Source organism: Ursus americanus, chromosome 22 (genome assembly GCF_024610735.1).
Source record: "Ursus americanus isolate L20-20 chromosome 22, mUrsAme1.1.p, whole genome shotgun sequence".
NCBI classification, from domain to species: Eukaryota; Metazoa; Chordata; class Mammalia; order Carnivora; family Ursidae; genus Ursus; species Ursus americanus.
Window position 1 is genome coordinate 22,560,665 of NC_142148.1, and position 25,600 is coordinate 22,586,264.

General features: G+C 41.9%; 1 protein-coding gene and 1 non-coding gene across 3 annotated transcripts in view; one reads left to right on the top strand and one right to left on the bottom strand.

Moving 5' to 3' along the window:
* PHF20 (PHD finger protein 20) overlaps nt 1-25,600 on the bottom strand; it is a 144,688-nt gene that overhangs the window by 16,094 nt on the left and 102,994 nt on the right. For both annotated transcript variants that reach the window (XM_045805736.2, XM_087853609.1), the window contains 4 exons: nt 12,502-12,600; nt 11,259-11,423; nt 10,110-10,288; nt 2,620-2,719 (listed from right to left, as the gene is read on the bottom strand). In XM_045805736.2, coding sequence (XP_045661692.1) covers nt 2,620-2,719; nt 10,110-10,288; nt 11,259-11,423; nt 12,502-12,600 — 543 coding nt within the window. The remainder of the gene's footprint in view (nt 1-2,619; nt 2,720-10,109; nt 10,289-11,258; nt 11,424-12,501; nt 12,601-25,600) is intronic.
* On the top strand, nt 1,917-2,028 carry LOC123800929 (U6 spliceosomal RNA). Its single transcript, XR_006782063.2, has one exon. It is a non-coding gene; the product is annotated as a U6 spliceosomal RNA (small nuclear RNA).

The window sequence follows — 25,600 nt, forward strand, 5'->3', positions numbered from 1 at the left end:
GCATCTTTCCACTTCTTCAGACAAGCCTTTTATTACTTTCCAAGTAAGAAAGCTTCTTCAATGCCTCCTAACTAATTCCCTATATGGTTGCTAAGCTCCCCCACCAAAGCATTCATCCCTACCTAACATCTTCCTGCTTATTTGACTTATTTTGACATCTGTTTCTGGCCCCAACCTCACTAAGAGCAAGAATAATAAAAACCATCTTGTTCATGGTTGTAAAGACATCTTGAATGGATTTATCAAGTGGAAAGAAGCTCCAAGTTCCCCTTCCAACTGTCACCTATCACCTTACTAAATATAAACAGTCAGGCACCCTCCCTTCTCTGAACCTCCATTTCCCTTCTATTAGAATGACAGATGAATTGGATGGTTTCAGTGGTCTTGCTCATTACAGGGATCCTTAGGAAGAACTGAAAACACAACTACATGTGACTCGGCAGTATTTCCTGCTCCAAAAGCCCAAGGAACAGCTTTCAACCAGATAAGCGTTTACCTCCCAATATCTATAAAAACCCTGAAATAACCCACATAATCCCTGGCACGGTCCTTGGGCTCTTTCTGACTTTACTAAAACACATGGTAGCGATACACCTCGACTCTGTAAAAAAACATCGTCATGTAACCTTTAAAGAATAAATCTGTTAGGTTAAACTTCTGGTCCAAGACGCTGCACAAACACAGGCTATAAATATAAATGTAAAAGACAGAGAACACTCGATTTAAGGAGGAGTCTATTTACAGCGCTGGCAGTTAGAGTTGTGAAGTTCAGCAAGTGCAGAGGAGTAGATGAAGATGTTGTGCATGATTTGTAAAAAGGAAAAAGTGGAGGGAGGGGAGGAGTGAGAAATATTAAAGTAGACAAAAGGGATTTTTAAGCGGCGCTAAGGAGCCCCAGGGATTACGGGTGGCATCTCAGAGGCAGCTGCTACATGAGTGGCCTGAGCAGAGGATTCATAGTAGTACCACCTGTTTTATAAAAGGAAGGTCGAAGACCATGGTTCTCATCTCCTATCTGGCACTAACTTGCTGACTTATCTTAGCCCCGTCCCTTCTGGGTCTATATTTGCTCACCTATCAAATGTCAGGGCTGAAATAAGTGGTCTCTGAGATCTTGCCCATTAATTACATTCTGTGATTCATAGACTAATCTTCTGACCATATTCTTTCCTTGGAATAAAGCGACAAAAAGGCAGATTCCTCTCTATCTAGGGACTAATCTAGCACAAGGAGATACAGTGTCACAACAGAGGTCATCAGGTCCCAAGGGAACACACTTGCTAGAACATGAACTACAGTGACTACCCCCTCCCCACACAACCAGCAAAATCAAGATCTGACCCCATGAGTCAGTTCTAATTCCTATTTGCTTTATGAGATTGAGAAAGTCATTCATGTCCCTGGGCATCAATTTCTTCCTCATAAGCAAAAACAGGAAAAGGAGCTCCCACCAGGACCACCTCATAGGACAAAAAGGATCGACAGAAGTAGAGGCACTTAAGCACTGTCTAGCCTTGCCTAGCCTTGCGATTATGGAACTGGAGCAAAGGGGAGAAATCTTACAGGTAGTGAAGGGAAAAGAAATCACCATCCCACCGACAGCAAGACAAGAACTACAGATATATAAGACTTCTGGAAAGGGGAACCCAAGAGCCATAGGACAGCCATGCAGCCATGGAACAATGAAACTAACTGATCCTGTTAAGGAATTAATTCGCTGGTTTGGGTAGCAGTCAAGCCCTATCAACTACACATTTCCCCTTCCCCTCAAGGGCTTCTCTCTCTTCCAGGTGGCAATGATGCAGTGGAGGGCAGGTGCCACCAGAGGGAGCAGAGGGAGGTTCCTAACCCTTCAACAGCCCCAAAAAGCCGAAGACATAGTCCACATCTTCATGAACCCTCAATAAAAGGAAAAGGTGCCTGTTTCAGCAACACATATTCTAAAACTAGCTCAACACAGAGAAGACTGGCATGGCCCCTAAGCAAGGCAAGAATGACATGCAAACCTGTAAAGCATTCCAGTTTTTATAGTTTCAGTCATGCAAGATGGAAAAAGTTCTAGAGATCTGCTGTACAACATTATGTTTCTGGTTTATAAACAATACTGTACGGTACACTTAAAATTTTGTTAAGAGGGTAGATCTCATATGATTTTTACTACAATAAAAAAGTAATTCTAGCTCAAGGCCAGGCTTTCCACAGGCTTCACACAAGCTCTCTCATTGCTAAGTTCAGGACAGCAGTCTACCAGGTGTGCTAGCAACAGGGGCAAGGAGAGGGGCGCCTGGGTGGCACAGCGGTTAAGCGTCTGCCTTCGGCTCAGGGCATGATCCCGGCGTTATGGGATCGAGCCCCACATGAGGCTCCTCCGCTATGAGCCTGCTTCTGCCTCTCGCACTCCCCCTGCTTGTGTTCCCTCTCTCGCTGGCTGTCTCTATCCTGTCGAATAAATAAATAAAATCTTTAAAAAAAAAAAAAAAAAAAAAACAGGGCAAGGAGGAGTCAGTCTAGCCAATGTCGAAGAAATAAGTACCAAAATCACAGACAGGGAGGCTGCTTCATGGCCAGCTGTGGAAAAGGTTACATACTGTTAATATCCCTGACTCCATAAATCTCTACCTGGAGGGTCTTGGCAAACATAACAGGTGTATTTCTCAGGCACATTTTCTTCCAGTAATCCCATGCAGACCCCATGCTGCCAGCACTGGCACTCTTCACACTGTTAGAATTAAAGAAGCAATAAAAATTAAACTCAGAAGGTATCCTCCATCCAAAAGCAAGACCCACTGTGGGGGGAGGGGCACTGGGAGGGAGAAGGAAACGGGAGGGAGAATACTCCCAAATGAGCTGAGCTGCAACCCCTCATCTACAACTGTGCCGGCCACAATGGCAGCCACTAGCCACCTGTGGCTCTTTACATTTCAATTAACAAATTAAGTTAAAATTCAGCTCCTTAGTCCTATTAGCCACATCTTAAGTGCTCAAAAGTCACACGAAGCTAGTGGCAATTGTACTAGATAGCACAGATGAAGACCATTTAGAGTTATAAAACACTGTTCATCTCAGAAAACTATTTTCACTCCCATTTCTAGAGGTTTTCACTTTTCTGATCACTTTATGAGAACAGAGAAAAATGTTCAAGTCCTTGGAGGAAGATTAACCTGGAATGACTAAAACCTGAGTCTGAATTCTAGGTCAGACACTCACTAGCTGTGTGACCTTGCACAGGTCACTTCTCCTCTCTTGGCTTCAGTCTTCCCCACTTGCAAAATGGGGTACTCTTCCTACTGACCATGGTGGCTGTTTGTGAGGAATCACAGGGTCCTATATAAAAACTCCCATCAAAGAGCCCAGCATACAGCCCTCATGCACCTATTACTACTGCAACTGGGCAACCTAATTGCCTTTGATACCTCCTGGAATAATCACATGCTAGCTCTTCTGAGTTTATGCTCTCTAAATCTTACCAAAGGTCACACAGCTGAAGAGAGGCACCAGTGGTGAGAACGATCAGCAGAGCTAATTCTTTTACCCCGAGGCTCCAACAAGCCTTACTTGGGTAAGAGGCTAGAGGCAGAGTGGGGAGAAGGAGGGGCAGGAGGCAGAGAGGGAAAGAAAGGAGCAGACAATGAGGGCAGCACCGCGAGTTGTGTGGATGGCCTGAGGATAGTAAGCCTGAGGGCTAAGGGTCTGGAGGGAATGGAAAGGAAAAAGGATGCCAAAAGAGATACTAGAACACTTCATGGAATCTCAAACCAGGATCCTAAGCCTTTAACTATGCAAACAAACGGATAGCTCTGGAAGGTGGACAATAAGCTTCCTTCCCAGCATGGCCTTTGAGGGTGGGCCACCAGCCTGTCCACAAGGGACTAAAGTCCAAAGCTCAGACAGTCCTCAGCTATTTGGAGCCAGACAGGGCCTAGCATCAAGACAGCTTTCCTGGGCAAATATGAATCCTCTAGGAAGCTAACTGCATCAGAATCAACAGAGGCAAAGCTGGAAGACAGACTTTAGCTAAGATCTGATCCAGATTCATTAATTTACACATGAAGAAACTAAGGCTCAGGGGGAAAGTAAAGGCTGCACAATAACAAAAGAGTTAGCTGCAGAAAACAGAATTAAGAATAAGTCTGTCTCACCAATAACTTTTGAAATCTCTTGACAACTGGGATTCACTAAAATTCAATCAAATACAGCTAAGTTGAAAACTTCAAAATAACTTTTTTCATATGGGTTTGGCTAAAAAACATTCATTTTAAAAGTTTAAATTTAGGGGGCGCCTGGGTGGCTCAGTCGTTAAGCATCTGTCTTCAGCTCAGGTCAGGATCCCAGGGTCCTGGGATCAAGCCCCACATCGGGCTCCCTGCTCAGCAGGAAGCCTGCTTCTCCCTCTCCCTCTGCTTGTGTTCCCTCTCTCCCTGTGTCTCTTTCTGTCAAATAAATAAAATCTTTAATAAATAAATAAATAAATAAGTTTAAATTTAGAAATGAACAAGAATAACAGAAAAGATAAAATATCTAAGAATAAACTTAAGACTAAGAATAGACTATCTAAGATATCCAAGAATATCTAAGAATAAAGCATGCAAGATCTCTGTGGAGAAAATTTTAAAATACTATTTAAAAGACAAAAAGGTAAGGAATGGTAAGGAATATCAATGGTAGGAATATCTTATTCCTGCATAGCAAGAGTCATCATAAAGAAGTCCTTTCTCCTTAGGTAAAGTTATAAAAATAATATAGTACCAAATAAATAATTAATGAATAGCTACAGAACTGGATAGAAGCTGATCCTAAAATTAATAGCCAGGAAATTTGTAAAAAAGAATAAAAGGGGGTACTAGCCCTATCAGATATTTTAAAAATATTATAAAAGTAAAATAGAATTGTATAAGAAATACACAGATGGATCAATGGAAAAGGAGAATCCAAAAAGCGATCCAAATACATATGGAGGGGTGCCTGGGTGGCTCAGTCATTAAGCGTCTGCCTTCGGCTCGGGGCGTGATCCCGGAGTCGTGGGTTCGAGCCCCACATCAGGCTCCTCCACGGGAAGCCTGCTTCTTCCTCTCCCACTCCCCCTGCTTGTGTTCCCTCTCTTGCTGGCTGTCTCTCTCTCTCTCTGTCAAATAAATAAATAAAATCTTTTTAAAAAAATACATATTGAAATAAAATAAACAAAGGTGATATTGAAGTAATGGGGCACGGTACTGGGACAACCGGGTAGCCATGGCCCTCACACCTTATACCAGGATAAATTCCAGGTGGATCAAATATTTACATCACTTTAAGAAGAATAAATGAAACTTCAAAAGTACCAGAATCAACCATGAGAGAATTCTGTTAAAAATTTTTCTATAAACTTTTATGAACTTCCAATGAGGAAGGAACTGTTATATCTAAATTTCAGAAGCCATTAAAGAAAAGTTTGATACAGTTGACTCATAAAAACAAACAAAAAATCTGAAAGTCAAAAGATGACAAAACAGGTACAAGAAGCTGTTAACTGTTCTTGCAGCCAATACAAAACAAGGTCTAAAAAAGCCTATACAAATGAGTAGGAAAACGACCAACCATTCAACAGAAAAATGGATAAAGGACATGAACAGACAGGTCAAAGGAAAATATCTAATTCTTAAATAAACAGATGTTCAAATCAACCACTAAAAGAATTCATGAACAGTTACTTGAATTAATATAATTAATGGGAAATTAACCAGACTAATAATATGCATACACATTAGTATTTCTAGGTTTGGGGATTACATATAAATATCAAGTAATTCTTTATACATTTATGTACTGCCTGAAGTTTTTATAATAAACATTTGCTTTTATCCTAAAAGTGTTATTCTCATGAAAAACTATTTACAGAGTATAATTTTCATTTATATATATATGTGTATGTGTATTTCAAAATATTAACAGTGCTTATCTCTGGGTAAAAATAATCTGGGTAATTGTTTTCTTCTCTGTGATTTTCTCCGTTTTCCAGATGCTACAAGTATGAAATTTTTAAAAATTTATTTAAAAATAAATTATAGGGGTGCCCAGGTGGCTCAGTCTGTTAAATGTCTGCCTTCAGCTCAGGTCATGATACCAAGGGTCCTGAGATCGAACCTCGTGTTGGGCTCCCCTCTCAGCTGGGAGTCTGCTACTCCTTCTCCTTGTGTGCCTCCCCCAGCTCGTGCGCATGCTCGCTCTCTCAAATAAATATCTTTTTAAAAAAATTATAAAATGGCTATACCAATACACTATTTTTTCACTTATCTTTTTTTTTTAACATTTTTTTAATTTGAGAGAGCACACATGGTGTGTCAGCACGGGGAGGGGCAGAAGGAGAGGCAGAGTGAGAGAATCTCAAGCAGACTCCCTGCTGAGCATGGAGCCTGACCAGGGGCTCAGTCTCATGACCCTGAGATCATGATCTGAGCTAAAATCAAGAGTCAGACACTCAATGGACTAAGCTACCCAAGTACCCCTTTTTTTCACTTATCTGAAGAGCAAAGATAAAGCTTGGTAATACCCTCTACTGAAAAGGGTGCTCCTAAGACCTCACTGGTACAGCCTCCAGGGAGAGTTTATATAATATTGCTATGACAAACAAAAATATTTATCAAAATTATACATGCACATAACCTGTGGCCCAGGAATTCTACTTCCAAAACTTGGTCCAACAGGTGTACTTACACAAAATTATTCATTACTGCTAAGGTTAGAAACCATCTAAATGTCATCAACGTGGGAAGGGGTTCAATAAATGATGATCCATCCATTATACAGCCATAAAAAAGAATAAAGAAGTTTTTTATGTTTGAAAATGAAATGGGCGTCAACTTATATATTGATAAATGAGAAAAGATACTGAAAATACTACATACAAAGTAACATTTGTGTTTAAAAAAAGAAAGATGGTTGCACAGCAATGTAAATGTACTGAGTTCATCTAATGCCACATACACTTAAAAATGGTAAATTTTATGTTATTTTACCACCAAATAAAAAAGGGGGGGAGGAAGAGAAAAAATTTGTTATCGCTTGCTTAGCCACAGAGTGTTTCCAAAATGCTACAAAAGAAGCTGATAAAGGGTACTTCCCATGAAGGGGGATGTGGGGTCAGATTTTTTTCTCTATACCTATGTATACTTTTTGGACTTTGAACTATATGAATGCTCTATGTAGCAACAAACAAATAATATGAATTTTAAGACAAACAAAGCTTTTAAAATGGACTTCTGGTTAAAACTGCTATACAACTTTTACTGGGCTTGGCACCTAATACATGTTTGTTAGTCTAGGGCAAACTATAGCCCAGAGGCTAAATTCAGTTCAAGTCCTGTTTTTGTAAGTAAAGTGTCATATGAATACATCCATGCTCACTTATCATGTAATGCCTATGGCTGATTGGGGCAAAGCTGAGTAGCTGCAATAAAGAACACATGGCCCTCAAAGTCTACAATATTTATGACCTAGCCCTTTAAGAAAAAGTTTGCCCAAACCTGTCCTGTAACAATTAAAATAATTTAAATATCCGGGGGCGCCTGGGTGGCACAGCGGTTAAGCGTCTGCCTTCGGCTCAGGGCGTGATCCCGGCGTTATGGGATCGAGCCCCACATCAAGCTCTTCTGCTATGAGCCTGCTTCTTTCTCTCCCACTCCCCCTGCTTGTGTTCCCTCTCTCGCTGGCTGTCTCTATCTCTGTCAAATAAATAAATAAAATCTTTAAAAAATAATGATAATAAAATAAAATAAATAAAATAAAATAATTTAAATATCTGATGGATTTCCTGAGGTTCATTTTTATGTGATACCCAGATTTCTCAAATATTCATGATTATTAAGTAGGATTTTAACCTCCCAATGATTTATATTACTAGCACTGGTAAATAAAATCAAATAATAATTTACTTATGTTAATACCAATCAAATAATGGAAATAATCAGAGAAAATCACTCCTCTAAAGTAACGTATGCATCTTCTAGGAAACAAACTCTAAATGTATTCTAGGGTAGTGCAAATTACCAATATAAATAAAAAATTTATTTAAAAAATAATCATCGAATCTTCCTAGATGAAGAAGACATTTAAAACTAGATGATGAACACATTTAGTAAGTTTAAATTGCATTTGTTCCAGAGCTCCCTCTAAATATATGCCTTTTGCTAAAGTTACTGAGTGGAAAAGGCATATTGCTCATAATGACAGGGAATGTTAAAAACTGTCCCTCTATACCACAAAGCAAGTGGACAGCAGAGAAAAGTCTTCTACGGCAAAACATGAGGTGTTTTGAAGTGAGCTCATCGTCACCACAACACCCCAGGAAGCCAAAGCGTTGAGCTGAGCTGAGCTAGGGGAAGGCCATGCAGAGCCTGGGAAGAGACGAAAGTCAGTTTCTGACTCTGCCCTGTAACAGCTGGCATGGCCTCAACAGCTCCAAACTTAAGTTTCCTCACAGAGCACATAATGCCACACCAAGCTCTGCCTCCCCGAACACCCCCTATCATCCTTGCTACTTATAGAAAAGTCAATAGGAAAAGTACAGTGGATCAGAACTAGGTCTCTTCTGAAATAGCCCTGCCAGGAAGGGCCTTTACTACTCACCCACTAAAGATTTCTATAGACAAATGAAGACCAAATCAGGCTTCCAAGACCCAGAACTGACCACACGCCCCACCGAGAGACAGGATAAGAACTAACCATCTTCAACATCCTTTTAAAAACCAAACTTAAAAAAAAATTCTACGTAAACGATAGTTTCCATGTTGTGTGAGAGTTTTCAAATTGTAGTCCACTGAGTTTCAAAGGTTCTGCAAATGGGCATCTTTCTAAAAATAAGAATATTTTTTAAAATTAAAACAAGAAATGCATCTTCAAATGTGTCCCAAACATAAAGTTAAGACAACATAACCCACCAGTATACGTAGCTCTGTACTGCTAGGCTAGCTCAGTATTGTGCTACACTTGGAATAAAGCTTTCCCTCCCATCTCTGATTAATCAGTGACCATGCAGCATGCTGTTTAGGAAAAGTCACCCATACAAATGGCCATGTCTCACAAAAAGAGAAAAACTATTGAGTCACTAAAATGCTTCAAGTTGGCAACTCTCACGCACAACCCTGACTGCATGTCAGACTTCACGGGAAAAAGCACACCATTCACACTTCTGAATTCAAAAGTGAAGATGATCTACTTTGAACTTTCAAAACTACTGCTTTTAAACTTGTTATACATTTTGTGGTTCTATGAAAGAATCCGTTAGGAAAATGGGTTTTGATGTTAAAAAGGTTTGAAAATCACTGACCTAAGGCTTACTAAAGGTCATAAATATCATTGAAACCATGTATGTACTCTGAATTCCCAGACGTTACCATGAAGGCTACTGAAAAACAAAGAAATTCCCAAAGACTCCTAACCAATATAACCATGACTTACTTGAAAAACTCAGGTTCCCTAGACAGTCCAGGCAGCTGCCAAGACACGCAGTGTATTTATGACAGCCTTGGGAGTCATCCAGCCAGCAGCCACATCACCAGAACTGTCGTCAAGAGCAAGAAAAGGGCCAGAGGCGAGCAGGTGCTGGCCAGTGATGCTGTCCCCAAGCAGGCAGGGAGGCCCACCCCGCAGGCACATCCCAAATTTGGAAATGACAGATACAAATGTCAGGAAAATAAAGAACAAGAAACAGACAAGTTATGAAACTGGCCTCCATATAGAAATTTTACATCAGAGAGAAAGTAAGGGACCATAGGAAGATTCAACTGCCACTCAAGAGATTCAGATCCCTGCTGTTCAACTCCTCACTGTGTGACCAACAGGCAAGGCCCTTCCCATTTGTGGATCCCAGCTGCCCCAAGCAGAGCAGGACACTTTTAGACTCAGTGATGTTTCAAGTCCTCTCTCATTCTATTAATAGGCTATTTACCTCAGCCTGAGATTCAGAAGAAGCTGAATTAAAAAGTAAGCTCAATGTGCTGCTGGTAATACTGCCTATCTGGCTGGGGCTTCTAAAAGGACTCTGTGTTTGCTGTCCTCAAACTGCAGTCCCTCCAAATTTCCTCCAAGGACCAGTTTGTGTTTCTCTATGCCTGTCTCATGGAAGCTCTACCTACCTGAATCATGAAGTCATTTTCCTCCTGAACCTCACAGATGCAGCGGACCACTTCAAAATCATAGCGGTCGTCCCCATCAAGTTCCTCGTCTGGGTTGGTGGTCACATCAACATCTTGACCATACTCCTCATCGCTCCAAAGAAAGCTCTCAGAAGAGGACTCACTCAGATTATCCTCCTCTGAGAGGGAAGGAAAAACAACAGTCACTATTTTAAATTAAAATTTTCAAAAACCTAGAATGTCAAGAGTGGAAGTGACCTTACACCCCCGCTCCTCTAGGAACTTTTGCAGAGCTGGGAACCAGGAACTCCAATCTGTTCCTTGGGCCTGTCATTCAGCAACAGCCCAAATGACATATGCTGCCTGATGATGAACTGAACTCCATTCCTCATTTTACTGAGAGTGAAGCCCAAAGTAAGTGGCAGCTCAAGGTCACAGAGCTCATTGGCAGAGAGGTTGCAATTCCCTATGAACTACACAGATCGTCATCCTAATGATTCATATGCTCCTCAACCTCATCCCTTCCACCCAGGACCTGGCTCACCGTCAAGTCTACATCCAGAGCCATCTTTAAAACTCTGTAGACAGTAGGAAATGAAAAAGGGGCAGATTCCAGGGATAATCAGAACTAGAATCACTAGATCTTGGTGCCCGATTAGTTCTAATTACAGCTAACCTTTACTGATCACTTATTTTGTACCAGACACTGTTGTAAGTACTTTCCATATGCTTATGAAGTCCTTCCAAACTCACAATCACCCTCTAAATTGCTGGAGAAGAAGCAGCTTCAAGGTTGACTCAGATTTCCCCAAGCAACCAGGTGAGATGCAGACTCCATCAATAAGAAATGGAGCAATGAGAAGGGTAGGTATGCAAGAGGATGGGGTATAATGGATTTGGGGGGTTACAGACATACTGGCCTGGAGGTACCTAAGAGGCATTCAACTAAAACCAAAGTTGGAGAGAGAGAAAGTTCAGGAAAGGCACAGCTAATAGCCTTTGTTTTATTTGATGTACTTCTTTATTTTGAAAATATAACAGACTGTACTTGCAGAGGGCCTGGGGAGTAAGTTACAGTGTCAACATAAATCCAGCCTTCTCCAACTATAGTGCTATACAAATGATCAAGTCAGCAGACAGTCTCCTTACCGGATACTTTCACTTTCCCTTTATGGTTTCCAGATTCTGAGCCATGGAGCTGTGGGCTCATATGGACCCCAGGTTTATGTGAGGACCCACACCTGGTGACAGCAAATGTCTTGGGTGGAGAAGGTTCCTGAGAGGTATCACTGATCTCCTCACTGCAAGGGCATTCTGGAAGATAGGATCAAAAAGGAATTAGTATCCCCACATATCATCAGGGCATTCCAGAATGAATCCCATCCAACCAACAGCTCCACTGTTCAAACAACTCCACAGCAGAGAAGAGATTCAACTGCAAAGGGGTGTGGAGGATAGATTTAGGGATTAATACTTCTGGCTACCTCCAAGAACCTCAAAATCAAAAGCTTCCTCCTCACCATCACCCTTCTCCCCTTTTTTCTGATAAGACTGTTTTTCTAAGCCAAAAGATAATTAAGAATAAAACATGGCATCCCTTTGGCTCCCAAGGTGGGAACACTGATTTTCTTAACATCTTTGTAGGAGCTAGATACACACTCTTCAAGAAATAAATCCTTTAGTGAAAGGTTGAGATATGTGTTTGAGTTGTGTGTAGGGGCGCCTGGGTGGTGCAGTCAGTTAAGCATTTGACTCTTGGTTTCGGCTCAGGTTGTGATCTTAGGGTCATGAGACTGAGCCTCACGCTGGGCTCTGCACTCAGCACAGAGTCTGCTTAAGAATCTGTCCCTCTCCCTCTTCTCACCCCCTCTAGCTCTCACTCTCTCAAATAAATAAATAAATCTTAAAAAAAATAAAGAAAAAGGAGTTGAGTATACAAGGGGCGCCTGGCTGGCTCAGGTGGTAGAACATGCAACTCTTGATCTTGGGGTCATAAGAGCCCCACGTTAGGTGTAGAGATTATTCAAAAACAAAATCTTAAAAAAAAAAAAAAAAAAAAAGAAGAGTCGTGTGTACAAACAAATACAGTCATTCATCTGCATATCCTCTCTTACTATAATGTTTTCACATGCACTACCCTATGACAGGGCACATTGGCCAATGCTGCAAGAAAAGAAGGCCTTCCTAAATGCCAGTGTGGCCTTGTAACACCCAGGATGAACAGACTCCTCCCCTGCCAAGGTGTATGCTAGGCTGAGCCCACAAGCTCCCTCAAAGGCCTATGGCCCCTCCTCTCCTCAGTGCAAGCTCAGAGGCCAGAACTGGAGAGAAAGCAACCCCTCCCCAACCCAGGATAGGAAACCCAAGTGAAACACCCCAGGGAAAAAATTACCAGGTTTGGTTTTCTTTTTCTTTTTCTTTTTTTTCTTTGGCTTCACTCTCACAAACTCTTTGAATTTCTTCTCTTTATTCTTTTCTTTGTCTTTTGCAGCTGGAATTAAAAATAAGTATAAGATAAGTCTTGGCTTTCTAACCTCTTGTTTCCATTGCTAAGATGTTTATTCTCAAGTAAGTATGTTCAATGTGAGGAACTAAAATGGGCAAAGGAACAGAGTTCTGGATCTGGTTCTGCCTACGAGGTTACCTTCCATCCCCCTCAAGGCTCTGGAACCCCTTCTCCATCATCTAGCCTTTCGATCAATACTGAGCAACTCTGGCCCACTGCCTGTTATTTTAAGTTTTATTGAAACACACCATGCTCATTCGTTATATATTGATGATGGCTGCTTTCACACTTCAGCAGCAGAGTTGAGGAGTGAAGATGGAGACTTCACGGCCCTCAAAGCTGAAAATATTTGGCCCTTACAGATTAAGTTTGCCAACCGTACTTAGATCAAGACTCTTCACTGGCTACATACTACAATCACCGGGTGAGATTTTTAAAAAGTGAGTGCCCAGGGCCCACTCACAGAAATGCTGATTTATGTGGCTTATGGTGTGACCTGCATGTCAAGATTTTTTTTCTTTTTTTTTTTAATAATTGAGGTACAATTCACATAAAATTACCCGTTTAAAAATGAACAGTTCACACTTTTCAAACACCACAACTTCATTCTCTACTACTCTTCACAGCAAACTCAACTCATCAACACTCCCTGGTCCAAACTTCTCACTTCAGTTTTTCCTAATTCCATTCTAAAAAGCTTCCCACCCACCACTCTTGAGGCTATTTTCAGTTTTCAAAGTTAACAATAGCCTTACCATTGCAAAAATCCAGTTGTTTTGCTTATCAAATGTGTCCATAGCATTTCATATAATTGATCAAGCCTTACTCTGTAGATGTCAAGAAGTGTTTAAGCACACATATCTTGGGACCTAACCACTTTACTCCTAGATATTTACTCAAGAGTAGGGATACTGTGTCCACACAGAGACAGGTACACGAATGCCCGCTGCAGCTGTAGTTGTAATCACAAAAGGAAAAAATGCTCAAATGTCCACCAGTAAATGAATGCATCATTTGTGGTGTGTTCACACAATGGAATACTTTTCAGCAATAAAATCATGAAGTATTAATATGCGCAGCAATCTAAGGGAATCTCAATACGCTAAAAGGAGCCAGATAAAACCTAATATATACTGCATGATTTCATCTGTATAAAATTCTGGAAGATGAAAAGTAATCTATAAAAAACAGTGCCTGATGACAGGAAGGGAGGGCTGGAAAGGAGGAATTAAAAAGGGGCATGGGGAAAGTCTGGGAGGCAACAGATGTGTTTGCTATCTTGACTATGTCGCTCTTCAAATTATACAGTTTAAATACGGGCAATTCACTGCACAATTAAGCTTCAATAAAGCTGTAAAAAAAAAAAAAATCCAGTGGTATGTAGTACATTCACCACATTGTGCAACCAGCTCTACCTAGCTCCAAAACACTCCCATCACTCCTAAGGAAAATTCTTTACCACTAAGCAGTTTCTCCCTAGCCCCTCAATCCCTGGTGACCACCACTCCACATCTGTCACTACACATATATCTATTCCAGACATTTCATATAAATGCAATCACACAATATGTGACCTTCTGTGTCTGGCTTCTTTCACTTAGCATGTTTCCAAGGGCATCAAAAACCGATGATCACAAAGCAGTTATGGAGTAAGGTAAACAATCAGATTCAACTGATTTTTAACTAAGCACTTCTGTGCAAAGAAACCACAAACATCTCATTTAATCCTAACAACAACCTGTGTATATCATTTTCATTTTACAGATGGGGAAACTAAAGCTCAGGGGTGAAGGCACCTGCCTGACATCACACAGATACCTGAAAACAGGTTCATCTGGCTCTTCGGCACCATGTTAGCACAACAGCCCAGGCCTCTCACCCTAAGGGACGTCCAGAAACCATCAGAGAGGAGAGTGGGATGACCTCCTAGCTGACAAGCCTGGGCTCTACAGACAGAAGTTAATCTACTGGCTAAAGAACACAGGATTTAAGGGTCTCTAAGTTCCCTCCCAGTTAAAGTAGTCCATAACTGAGAAACAAAGTTCAACAAACAAAACTCTAGAAAATACCTTAGTCTAATTTACAAAAATACTCAATTTAAGATTAAGAAACCAAGGTCCAATGCAATAAACCGACCTGGCTAATCATACGGCTGATTAGCAAAACACAGTCAAGTGCCTCCTGAATTTTATAAAAGTTATCAACCATATTTACTTTCCTCTGATCCTGGGAACAGTCTTCCTCAGATATAAAAACAGAACTCATGGGGCGCCTGGGTGGCTCAGTCGATTAAGCATCTGACTCTTGATTTCGTGGTCATGGAATCAAGCCCTGAGTTGGGCTCTGCTCTCAGCGCCTAGTGGGCTTGAGGATTTTCTCTCCCTCCCGCTTTGCCCCTCCCCCCACTCTCGTGCTCGCTTATTACACACATTAGAAAGGAAGAAATAAAACTATCTTTGTTTGCAGAGATAGGGCTGTCTACGTAGAAAATCCCAAAGAATTGACCCAAAACAAAAAAACAAAAAAAACCCTGCTGGAACTAATAGTGATTTTATCAAGGCTGTGAAGAAACAAGGTTAATATACAAAAGTCCACTGCTTTCCTATATATTAGCAATGAACGACTGGAATTTGAAATCAATAAATTTAGCAAGGAGGCCTGCACGTCTCCACTGGAACTGAAATTAGAATTTGGTTGAGGGGGGTGGCTGGGTGGCTCAGCTGTTAAGCATCTGCCTTCAGCTCAGGTCATGATCCCAGGGTCCTGGGATCGAGCCCTGCATCAGGCTCGCTGCTCGGTGGGAAGCCTGCTTCTCGTTCTCACACTCCCCTTGCTTGTGTTCCCTCTCTTGCTGTCTCTCTCTCTCAAATAAATAAATAAAATCTTAAAAAAAAAAAAAAAAGAATTTGGTTGAGGGAGAGAAGATGATGTGGCTAGAAGCAGATCATGTAGGGCCTTGTAAGGAACTTGGCCTTTACTATGAGCGATTTAGGAGGCCACTGGAAGCCTCAGAGTAAAGTTGTCCCCCTTCAGGCTCCTTGCTCAGTGGGAAGCCTGCTTCTCCCTCTGCCTGCCATTGCCACTGCTTGTGCTGTCTCTCCCTTGCTCTGACAAATATATAAATAAAATCTTTAAAAAAACACCTCTAAAAAAAAGAAATTGATATATCATCACACACAAACATACAGAAACTGTTGTGCAATCCAGTTTTTGATTTGTAAACTCAGGTTTTAATGACCTCCAAATTAAAGTAACTATATCCATTAGTTTACTGAAAGGCTAACAGCATTAACCCAATTGGTAGAAATGGCTGAAGAAGAGAGATCACCTTGGTCCTGGATCCTTGAGAGGTCAAGATGTAGGGTATAAACTGCCAAGTACCAGGGCATACCCAGTTATCATCTAAGTACAGGAGGGTATTTTTGGTCTTTTTTCATTTCATATTTTATAAAACAGCATCACATCCTTTAGGGAACCCAAAGTCAGTAAAAGAAGAATGGGGTGGTTCATTCCATACAAGGGATTCCCGAAGTCCGCACATTATTCAAAGTCATATAATTCATGACTAACATTTCCATAAAATGAAGACATAATGAACACTTTCATTGGCCTACCAGCTTTGAAATCACATGGCTAATGAATTTTCTCGGTTTCTTAGGATTTGAATTAATTCAAATTTTGCACATAAGACTTTTTGTATCATACAACTTCAAACATAATTTTGCATAAAATGCAGCTATACCTTAACATCATTACCACTCAACAGAGGAGGAAGTGAAATTCAGAGAAGCTGCAAGATCATGTAGACTGCTGATCGGAAAAGGAGAACTCAGATCTCTGAAAGGACTTGGGCCCTGTGCACAGTCCCTGAAATAGGAAACAGGGCATGGATCTGCTCTGTAGTTCACCACCACCACCACCTGGTTCCCTAGCTCTGCAGGTTTCTTTTCTCTCCCTGCACGTGCTGGGTGTAGGAGACACTGTGGCTATCTCCCAGAATCTCTTTTACCTCTACTTCACTGGGCAGCATGCAAGGGCTTTGAACAGGATTGACTCCACACTCAGTTAAATCAGTAAGAGTAATACCATGGCCCTGGTCGAAATTTTAGGCTTAGATAATCTGAGCCTGGCCAACTGGTTCCTAAGGCAAGGATCGGAATGGACTGATCTGACCCACATGTGGGATCCTAGTCCAACATTTATAAAAAGGATATGTTTTTACTTTCTTGTTAGATTTGAATGAAACAGTATAGAGTCTTAAATGATACTGGCTACCACCCTATGACCACAAGGTATCCAGCCTGAAAACAGCACTGAGAGGCGAGATGGTAAGACAGTCCTGGACTCGAACGTCCCCTGGACTGCCCCATTATGTGAACCAACACACCCTCTTGATTGTAGAGTCAATTCAAATAGGATTTCCTGTTACTTGTAACTAAAAGCATCCCAAGTCTTGCAGCTGGTCTGAAATATGGTCACCTTAAGCTTTAAAGAGTCCCCTCCCAAGGCTTCAATTAGAGGAGTAAACAATGAAGATAAAAAGAAGAGCTATTCTGGGAAGTTCTGCTATACAGGCCTATGAATGCAGAGGGAAGAGAGAAAATCTTCAGAGTCTCACCCTGGCTTCCTGCTGAAAACTGGGAAGTCGCACATGGCCTGAGATGGCAGAGCTCACAGGGACAAATGTCCAGCAGTGACTAAGCTAATGCAGATGATTCCCTGAGGTACAGGGGTAGACAAGCTGACAACAGGCAGAATGCATTCGGACTACCCATGTACACAGGAAGTCTCCTACAGGGAAGCACTCCTACTCCCCACTCCAGGACCCAGGGGCAGGGCATCCTTCCCTGGAATCCTAAAAGACCAGACACAGAGCCTAAAGTGAGGCTGCAGAGCCTTTGCAACTAGATTCAAATCGTGGCTCTACCACCTGCTAGATGAATAGATATTGGTTCAAGTTAACCCAACTCATCTGCATCTCAGTTTCTAATTTATCAACTGGGCACAACAGTACCCACATCATAGGGGTTTTTTTTAGAATTAAACAAGACAATACAAGTAAAGAACCTGGAACAGTGCCTAGCACATGGCAAGTTCTCAAATGTTAGCTGTTGCTATCTTGCTTGTAATACCCTCTCCATGAAGGGTGAGACTGGTCTGCTGTCAGTTCTCTCCTTGGACAGCTTGACCAATTGTTCCATGACCCACACAATATGAACCTGACTGTGAAGCTTCTTCCAGATTGCCCAAGCTTGGCTGCACAAAGAGCAATTTCCTGCCAAGGTTCTGGATCAGAGAGCAGCTTGTCACCTGAGGAGGGCAAGGCTTTTCTAGGATGGCCACTTGTCTCCTCAGGCTGTAGGTGTCCATTAGAAGTACTAGAGCCCTTTTCTCCCTCTGTACAGCCTGCTCCCTATTTCTCCACCAGACCATCACCAACTTATGAGAGCAGGACATTAGACTGCTGCTTCCAGGAGGGAAAGGCACAGAATAACATCACCATCACCTATGGGAGAACAGCCTGTACACCACAGAGCACAGCCACGTGGCTGGGACAAGCAGCAACCAGAGCATGCTCTGACCTGCATGAAGGGACAGCAAGCAGCTCAAGGGTAGAGCGGAAGTGGGCACACTCTTGGAGGAATTCTCACTGCCTACCAGAGGAGGTCATACTTGTGGCAAACTGGCATTTCACCATGCCTATCTTCCCAGCCTCTTCTCCCAGCAGTTCCCCCACCACCCCATGGATCCCACCAAAACACCAGCCCCACAGGGCCCTCCAATAAACCCCTCTCTCAACCCCTGCATTTTTCTGCCTTAGTTCACATGGCAGAGACTGCTATGCCCTCTCCAATGCCCATTTCTCCACTTCTTTCATTAAGGAAAGAGAACATTTCCCAGCTTCTCCTGAGCAAGGTGAGGTGAGGGACATACATTCTGGCCTATGGGCTATGAACAGAAGTGATCCGACACTTCTGGGTTTTACCCTTAAAAGAAAGAGATATGCCCTTCCCTTCCCAGCAGCTGAAAGGCAAGGTGGTAAGCAATCCTGGACCATGAAGAGGAAAGCAACACCTAAACATAATGCAACAATGAGCTGGCCTTGGACTTCACAGATCCACAAGAGCCACCGTGGGGAGCTTGCAGTGTGACCTGAGAGGGAAATAAACCTCTGCCTTGTTGAAGCAGGGCACTTTGGTTCTTTTAGGCACCGTAATCTAATGAAGCTCATACTACCCTCTTTCCTTTAAGGGGAGAGAGAGCATGTCCCTGTAAGAAGGCCAGTCTAATGCCACAAGGTGTAGATGGCAACAAAGAAGGGTCAGGTCCACTCCAGTGCCTCAAGACTCATTTGGGCCTAAAGCCGAGGGTTACCTAGAGTGAGAATATGAACCAAATGGATGGTACAATAGATAATAAGCACAGGTGAGGCTTCCTTTGATTCTAGAGTATTCCTTCTAGGACAAACTGCTACTGAGGACTGAACTCATCTATGCAGAAACAAACCCAAATACCAAGGAAGCCTGAACTTGCCACTGAAAGAGAATTTATTAAATGGATTCTAGTATTCTGAGAAACCTCATTTGTAAAAGCAAATCTAAACTGACCTTCCAAATTCACTTATGTTACAAAAGGCCTGGCTGAGGGAAGAGGAAACATCTGAAGGCCAGAGTCAGCAGGGGCACCTCAGGGACAAAGGACCATAGCCATTTATTCTCCTCGATGCCTCTTAACCTCCGTTCTGCTTGGTGCCAGCATGAGTATGACTCTCCTATGCCTGAACTTCGTTCAACCCCTCTACCCTTACACTTCAAGCCTTAACTCAAATGTCACCTGTCCTCTCAACATCCAGCCCCTGCTCTACAGGCAAAAATCTGAATCTTTGTTTCCACAGCACATTTTATGTTCCTAATACAGAACTTAGCCCTTTTTACTGTATCTGATTATGGGCTTTTCTCCTCACAAGAAAGGGCCTTTTCTCATTCACATCTGATCCTACATCATCACTTTAGAAATGAGGAAATCAGATCCGTGAAGAGCTCAGATCACAAGTGAACAGTAGCAGGACCGCTGCTAAGATTCAGTCTGTGGATTCTCAGACCAGAACTGCATCTCCTGCTCAGCCTAACCAGTAAGAAAATTGAAAGAAACAAAAAACAATCTCTGCAGACCATTTTCTGGAGCTCATGGAACAGAAGCACCAGGAATCTCCATCTGAGAACTCCATTAGATTTCAAGGTCCCATAAGCCATAATCAGAGCACTCAGCATAAAGGGAGTATTTTTTTACAGTAATTATCCCTAAGCACCACAAGTCCTGTAACAGTCTATCTGTTTTACACTTAAGCATAATGTCAAGTTCACAATGCCTGTGAACTTAGGACACAAGCTGCCTGGTGTCAGAGCCCCACCTTGGAACATCTCCCCACCTGAACCTACCCCCCACCTGAAATTCCACCCCTAAGGATAAGGGCTTTCTTAGAAGTCTGAGCAAAACCTAGATACATTGAGAAGAGGTGAGCTATTAAGCTGGTCTTATTCTTTCAAATCTTGAGAAATTTAGTTATCAGATTAGTCATGTACTCAGCAAAACCATGAGGAAACAGAAGGAGGCTTTGATGGGAGTAAGTGAGGGGAGATGCCTGGAACAGGGGGTTTTCTGGACGCTTGGGGTCTGTAGAATCTTCTAAATACCCTGCTGTGTTTGCTCTCATTGACAGCCAGCGTCATGACAAAGGCTGAACGTGGCTACTGACCCCAGTTCACTGATGATGATGACTGAGGCTCCTACTGGTTAGTAGCACAGGCAGGACTAGTGGCCAGGGTTTTCATTAACCACCTAGAACGCAACAAGGTAAACAGTCTGGTTTACTTTAGCCTAGTCACTGCTGGCTATCTCCACAATCAGGCACGGGGCAGTTGTGAAATCATCCATGAGGTCTGTGTCCACTTGACATGAGGACAGGGGTGTGAGCTTCCCTAGCTGCACAAAACTGCTCTCCACTGAAGAGCATACAGGAAAGGAATGACCAGGCTCTACCCCAAACAGTCAGTGAGTGGCCTGTGAGTGCCACCATATGGACCAGTCTTATAGAAGATCAGCAGGGGAGTAACAAGTTAAAAAGCAGGGGAATTTAAAAATCCCTTTTGTTCACCCTAAAGAATTTTGTATTGCCCACCCCTGCCAGCCAGGTGAGTATATCCACAGCAGGTCTTGTTATTAAAAAGGAAACTGGCAGGCAAAAATTCAACAACAGACTTCCAAATCACAGTCAAAGGATCCCTCGGCATTAAGAGAGAGAATAAAATCTCAGGCAGGTATGTTGGTATAAGACCCAAGGGCAGTACACAAAAGTGAAAATCAATCACTCAGGTTTTTTAATTATACCAAAATGGCAACAACTTGCATATTGATTTTAGTAGTAGTCAGTTGAGTTTAGAACTCAGATCTCTAACTGCCTGGTTTAATGATTTCACCGAGACAAAGAGCTACTATTCATTAAGAGTTTACTATCAGCCAGATACCGTGCTAAGCATTTTGCATTATATTGCATTCAATGTAACAAAGCTCTGAGGTCGGTAATACTATTATCTTCATTTCACAGAGGGGAAAATTAAAGTTCAGCAAGTTCTTTGCCCAAAGTCACATAACAAACAAGCGGTAAAGGCTGGATTCAAATTCAGGTGGGCTGACTCTGAGCCTGCACACATTACTAACACAAATCAAGACCCTCAAGCATATTTAATTGGGAATCCCTAAACCAGACAAGCAACCCGCACACAGCCAGACATCCACCCTGTACTCAGGTGCATTATACTGGGCAAGGTTCCTCCTCAGACAATTACCATGATCAGAGACAGGCAGAATTATGCCCTAGCAGAGGGCACACACCATGGTGGTCAGGCAAAGCATAACTTTCCTCAGTCCCCTTATGGCCTCCTGTCAAGCCTCAGCCTTTGGAATAACATGGTTCAAGAGGCTCTGTGTCATCTGGTATAGACTGCACCCACGTCCACTTGCTCCCTAGTCCTGCCTGCTCAGATGTCACTCCATCACTGTATCCACTGACTACTATTTCTACTGGGTCCTGACACCTCAATCTGGTCTCCACTTATCAACACAATTACCAATCCCTAAGCACTAGCTGTGTCCACAGATCTGAGCAGAGCCCATGGGATACTGAAGCAACAATGTTAATTCCTCCCTAAAAACAGTTACAATCTAGCTGAAGAGCTCATACCAATGCACCAACTTCAGTCATACATGGCTGGATGAGACAAAATTATGGTGAAGTCGAAGAAGGAAATGCACATCCTGCCTAAGGGACCTTATAATAGGTTCATTAAACAGATTAGCTCACAGACTCATCGTAAGAACTCATCAAGTTTATGAAGAAGACAGAAGTCAAGAAACCTACAAAAAGTCCAACAGCGGTTACAAGAATTGGATAGGATTCACAACTCATATGTCCAGCATTAAGAGAAGAAAACTGGCTGAGAAAGTATTACAACAATCAAGGCAAGAGAGGAAAACCACTGTCCTATCCTCAAATACCAGATTCATTTTTATCTGGTTTTGAATTGTATATAAAACCATATCATATAGGTTATGAGCTTACACTAGCTTCTTTGGCTCAACATTATATTTGTAAGATGCACCCACATTGGTGGATATGGCTGCGGTCCACTCACTGCTATGTAGTATTCACTGGATCAAGACACCACAATTTATTTGCTCTACTTACACATTTACAGGCACACCTCCGAGATATTGCAGGCTTGGTTCCAGATTACGACAATAAAACAAAAGTCACAATAAAGTGAGTCAAATGAATTCTTTGGGTTCCCAGTGCATACAAAAGGTATGTTTACACTATACTGTAGTCAAAAAGTATGCAATAACATTATGTATTTTTGAAAAAAAATGTACACAACTAAATAAAAAATATTGCAAAAAATTGCTAATCATCATCTGAGTTTTCGGCAAGTCATAATTACTGACTGCAGATCAGTGTAACACAAAATAATACTGAAAAACTTTGAATAGACACGTAGACCAATGGAAGAGAGCAGAAAACCCAGAAAGAATCCCACAACTATATGGCCATTTTATCTTCAACAAAGAAGGAAAGACTATGCAGTGGGAAAAAGACAGTCTCTTCAACAAATGGTGCTGGGAAGACTGGACAGCTACATAAAAAAGAATGAAACTGGACCACTTTTTTACACCACACACAAAAATAAACTCAAAATGGATTAAAAACCTGTGTGTGAGACTTGCAAACCATAAAAATCCTAGAAGAGAGCACAGGCAGTAATGTCTCTGGCATCAGCCACAGCAACATTTTTCTAGACAAGTCTCCTGAGGGAAGGGAAATGAAAGAAAAATAAACAACTGGGACTACATCAAAATTATAAGCTTCTGCACAGGAAAGGAAACAATCAATAAAACTAAAAGACAACCTACTGAATGGGAGAAGATAACAGTAAATGGCATATCTGACAAAGGGTTAGTATCCAAAATATGATATAAAGAACTTATAAAACTCAGGGCCCCTGGATAGCTCAGTCGGTTAGGCATCTGCCTTGGGCTCAGGTCACGATCCCAGGGTCCTGGGAGCGAGTCACACATTGGGCTCCCTGCTTAGCTGGGAGCCTGCTTCTCCCTCTCCCTCTGCCTGCCGCTCCCCCTACTTACACACACTCTCTGTCAAGTATATAAATAAAATCTTAAAAAAAAAAAAAAAAAAAAAGAATCTGAGGGCACATGGGTGGCTCAGTTGGTTACGGATATGCCTTTGGCTCAGTCATGATCCCAGGGTCCTGGAATGGAGTCCCATGTCCGGCTCCCTGCTCAGCAGGGAGTCCAATTCTCCCTCTCCTTCTGCTCCTCTCCTTGCTCAGCTCTCACTCTCTCTCTCTCAAAAAAATAAAATAAATAAATAAAATATTTTTTAAAAATCTGAAGGAAATACGGAAAAAAGTTAACATTTGTTAGTCTGGGCAGGGGATGGATATATGCATGTTTGCTATATAATCCCATGTACTTTTCTATATGCTTAAAATATTCCAGAATTTTAAAAACAAAATACTAAAAAATCACTGAGATATTTTTTATCAGATACACAATAATTTAAAATTTGATAATATCAATAAGAATGTAAAAAAATTGATACACATAACTGGTTGGTAGATTATAAACCAGGATAAGGTTTTCAAAAGGTGACTTGGCCTCATTCATCAGAAGTTTAAATATGCACATACCTTTTGCCAAAGCACATCACCTCCAGGAATTTAACCCATTGGGCTTACTTGTACACAGGGGCAAATTTATCTTTGGGAGGTTTACTTTACTTTACCACTGGATAGTGTGAAAAAAATTAGAAAAATATAAATTTTTTATAGGAAGAATGTTTAAAATACAGTACACCCATACAATGAAATAATGACAACTGTTAAAATGTCATAGAGCTAGGAGCACCTGGGTGGCTCAGTCGGTTGAGGGTCCAACTCATGACTTCTGTTCAGGTCATGATCTCATGGATCGTGAGGCTGAGCCCCACATCAGGCTCCACATTCAATCAGACTCCACACTCAGCAGGGAGTCTGCTTGAGATTCTCCTCTCCCTCCCTCTCTGCCCTTCCTCCATCCATGCTCTTGCTCTTTCTCAAATAAATAAATCTTAAAAAAAAATAAATAAATAAATAAGGTAGAGCCTCATACCTACATTGATAGGGAATGATGGCCAAGATACCTTTAATGAAAAAAGCAAGTTGCATATGATACTGTGTAAAAGATATTTTCTATTTGGACATATATGTGCTTGGACATGCACAGAAAATATTTGAAAAAAGTTTGCTAAACAAAAATAGTCACATCTGCAACGGGGGTGGAAATGCCAAGGGAAGGGAGACCTTTTCCCTTAGTATTCTGTGGTACCAATTTCACACCAATCATATGTCACTTTTATACTTGGGGTTGGGGAGTACAAAAATTATAGATTCTAAACTTAGAGCCACTGAAATGGAGTGTCTGGAGAGCAGGACCCAAAAAATCTGTATTTTAACAAGTAATCTAGGGACGCCTGGGTGGCTCAGCTTATTAAGCATCTGCCTTCAGCTCAGGTCCAGATCCCAGGCTCCTGCTCAGCAGGGAGTCTGCCTCTCCCTCTCCCTCTGCCCCTCCCCCTGTTTGTGCTCACCGTCTCTCGCAAATAAATAAATAAATAAAATCTTTAAAAAAAAAAAAAGTCACCTAGTGTGACTCCCAGGCAGCTGGATTAGCCACTGCTCCAGCTGAGACCTGGGCCAGGTGGTATATGGGGTAAGGGGAAAATCTCAGTGACAGATCCCTCAAGTTCTAAGAAATAAGGCTGCCCCCAGAATTGAACATGTATTCAATGGCAGAGAGATATAAACTCACCTAAAAGACAGAACGGCCACCAAAGCCAGCAGGATTGGCCAGTAATAGACATTAATATCCATAAGGATGTTAAATGATCCCTAAGGAATCAATGTTTGGTCCTAAATGAAACAAGAATCACCCAGGCAAGAGAATGCTCCAGTCTGAGAACTAAGCCAGTCTTTATTTCTTTGTGCCAGGAATATTCACAACCAAGATCTCAAGCAGAACAGGACTCAGGTCTCTTTTGTAATGCCTAGAAAAGAGCCTGGCATATAATAGGCATTCAGTAAATAGGTGCTGAATGAACAAGTCAATCTATTTTAGTCTGAGGCATTTCTAACTCCAGTGTTCTAACCCAATGCTCAATAAGCAATTTTCTCTTCCCACACAGGTCTGAACTGGATACGGGAAACGAGTTTTGACAAATAAATAGCTGGCACTTGGCCTTGACCATCATCTATTGCTATTTGGTTCATACCAGCCTGCTCTGAGAAACAGCCATCCACTGGTGGGTACCTGAGCAGGACTCTGGTAAAGTCACTCTGGTGAGTGCTGCCATGCCCTGCCGCCCTCCATGGCA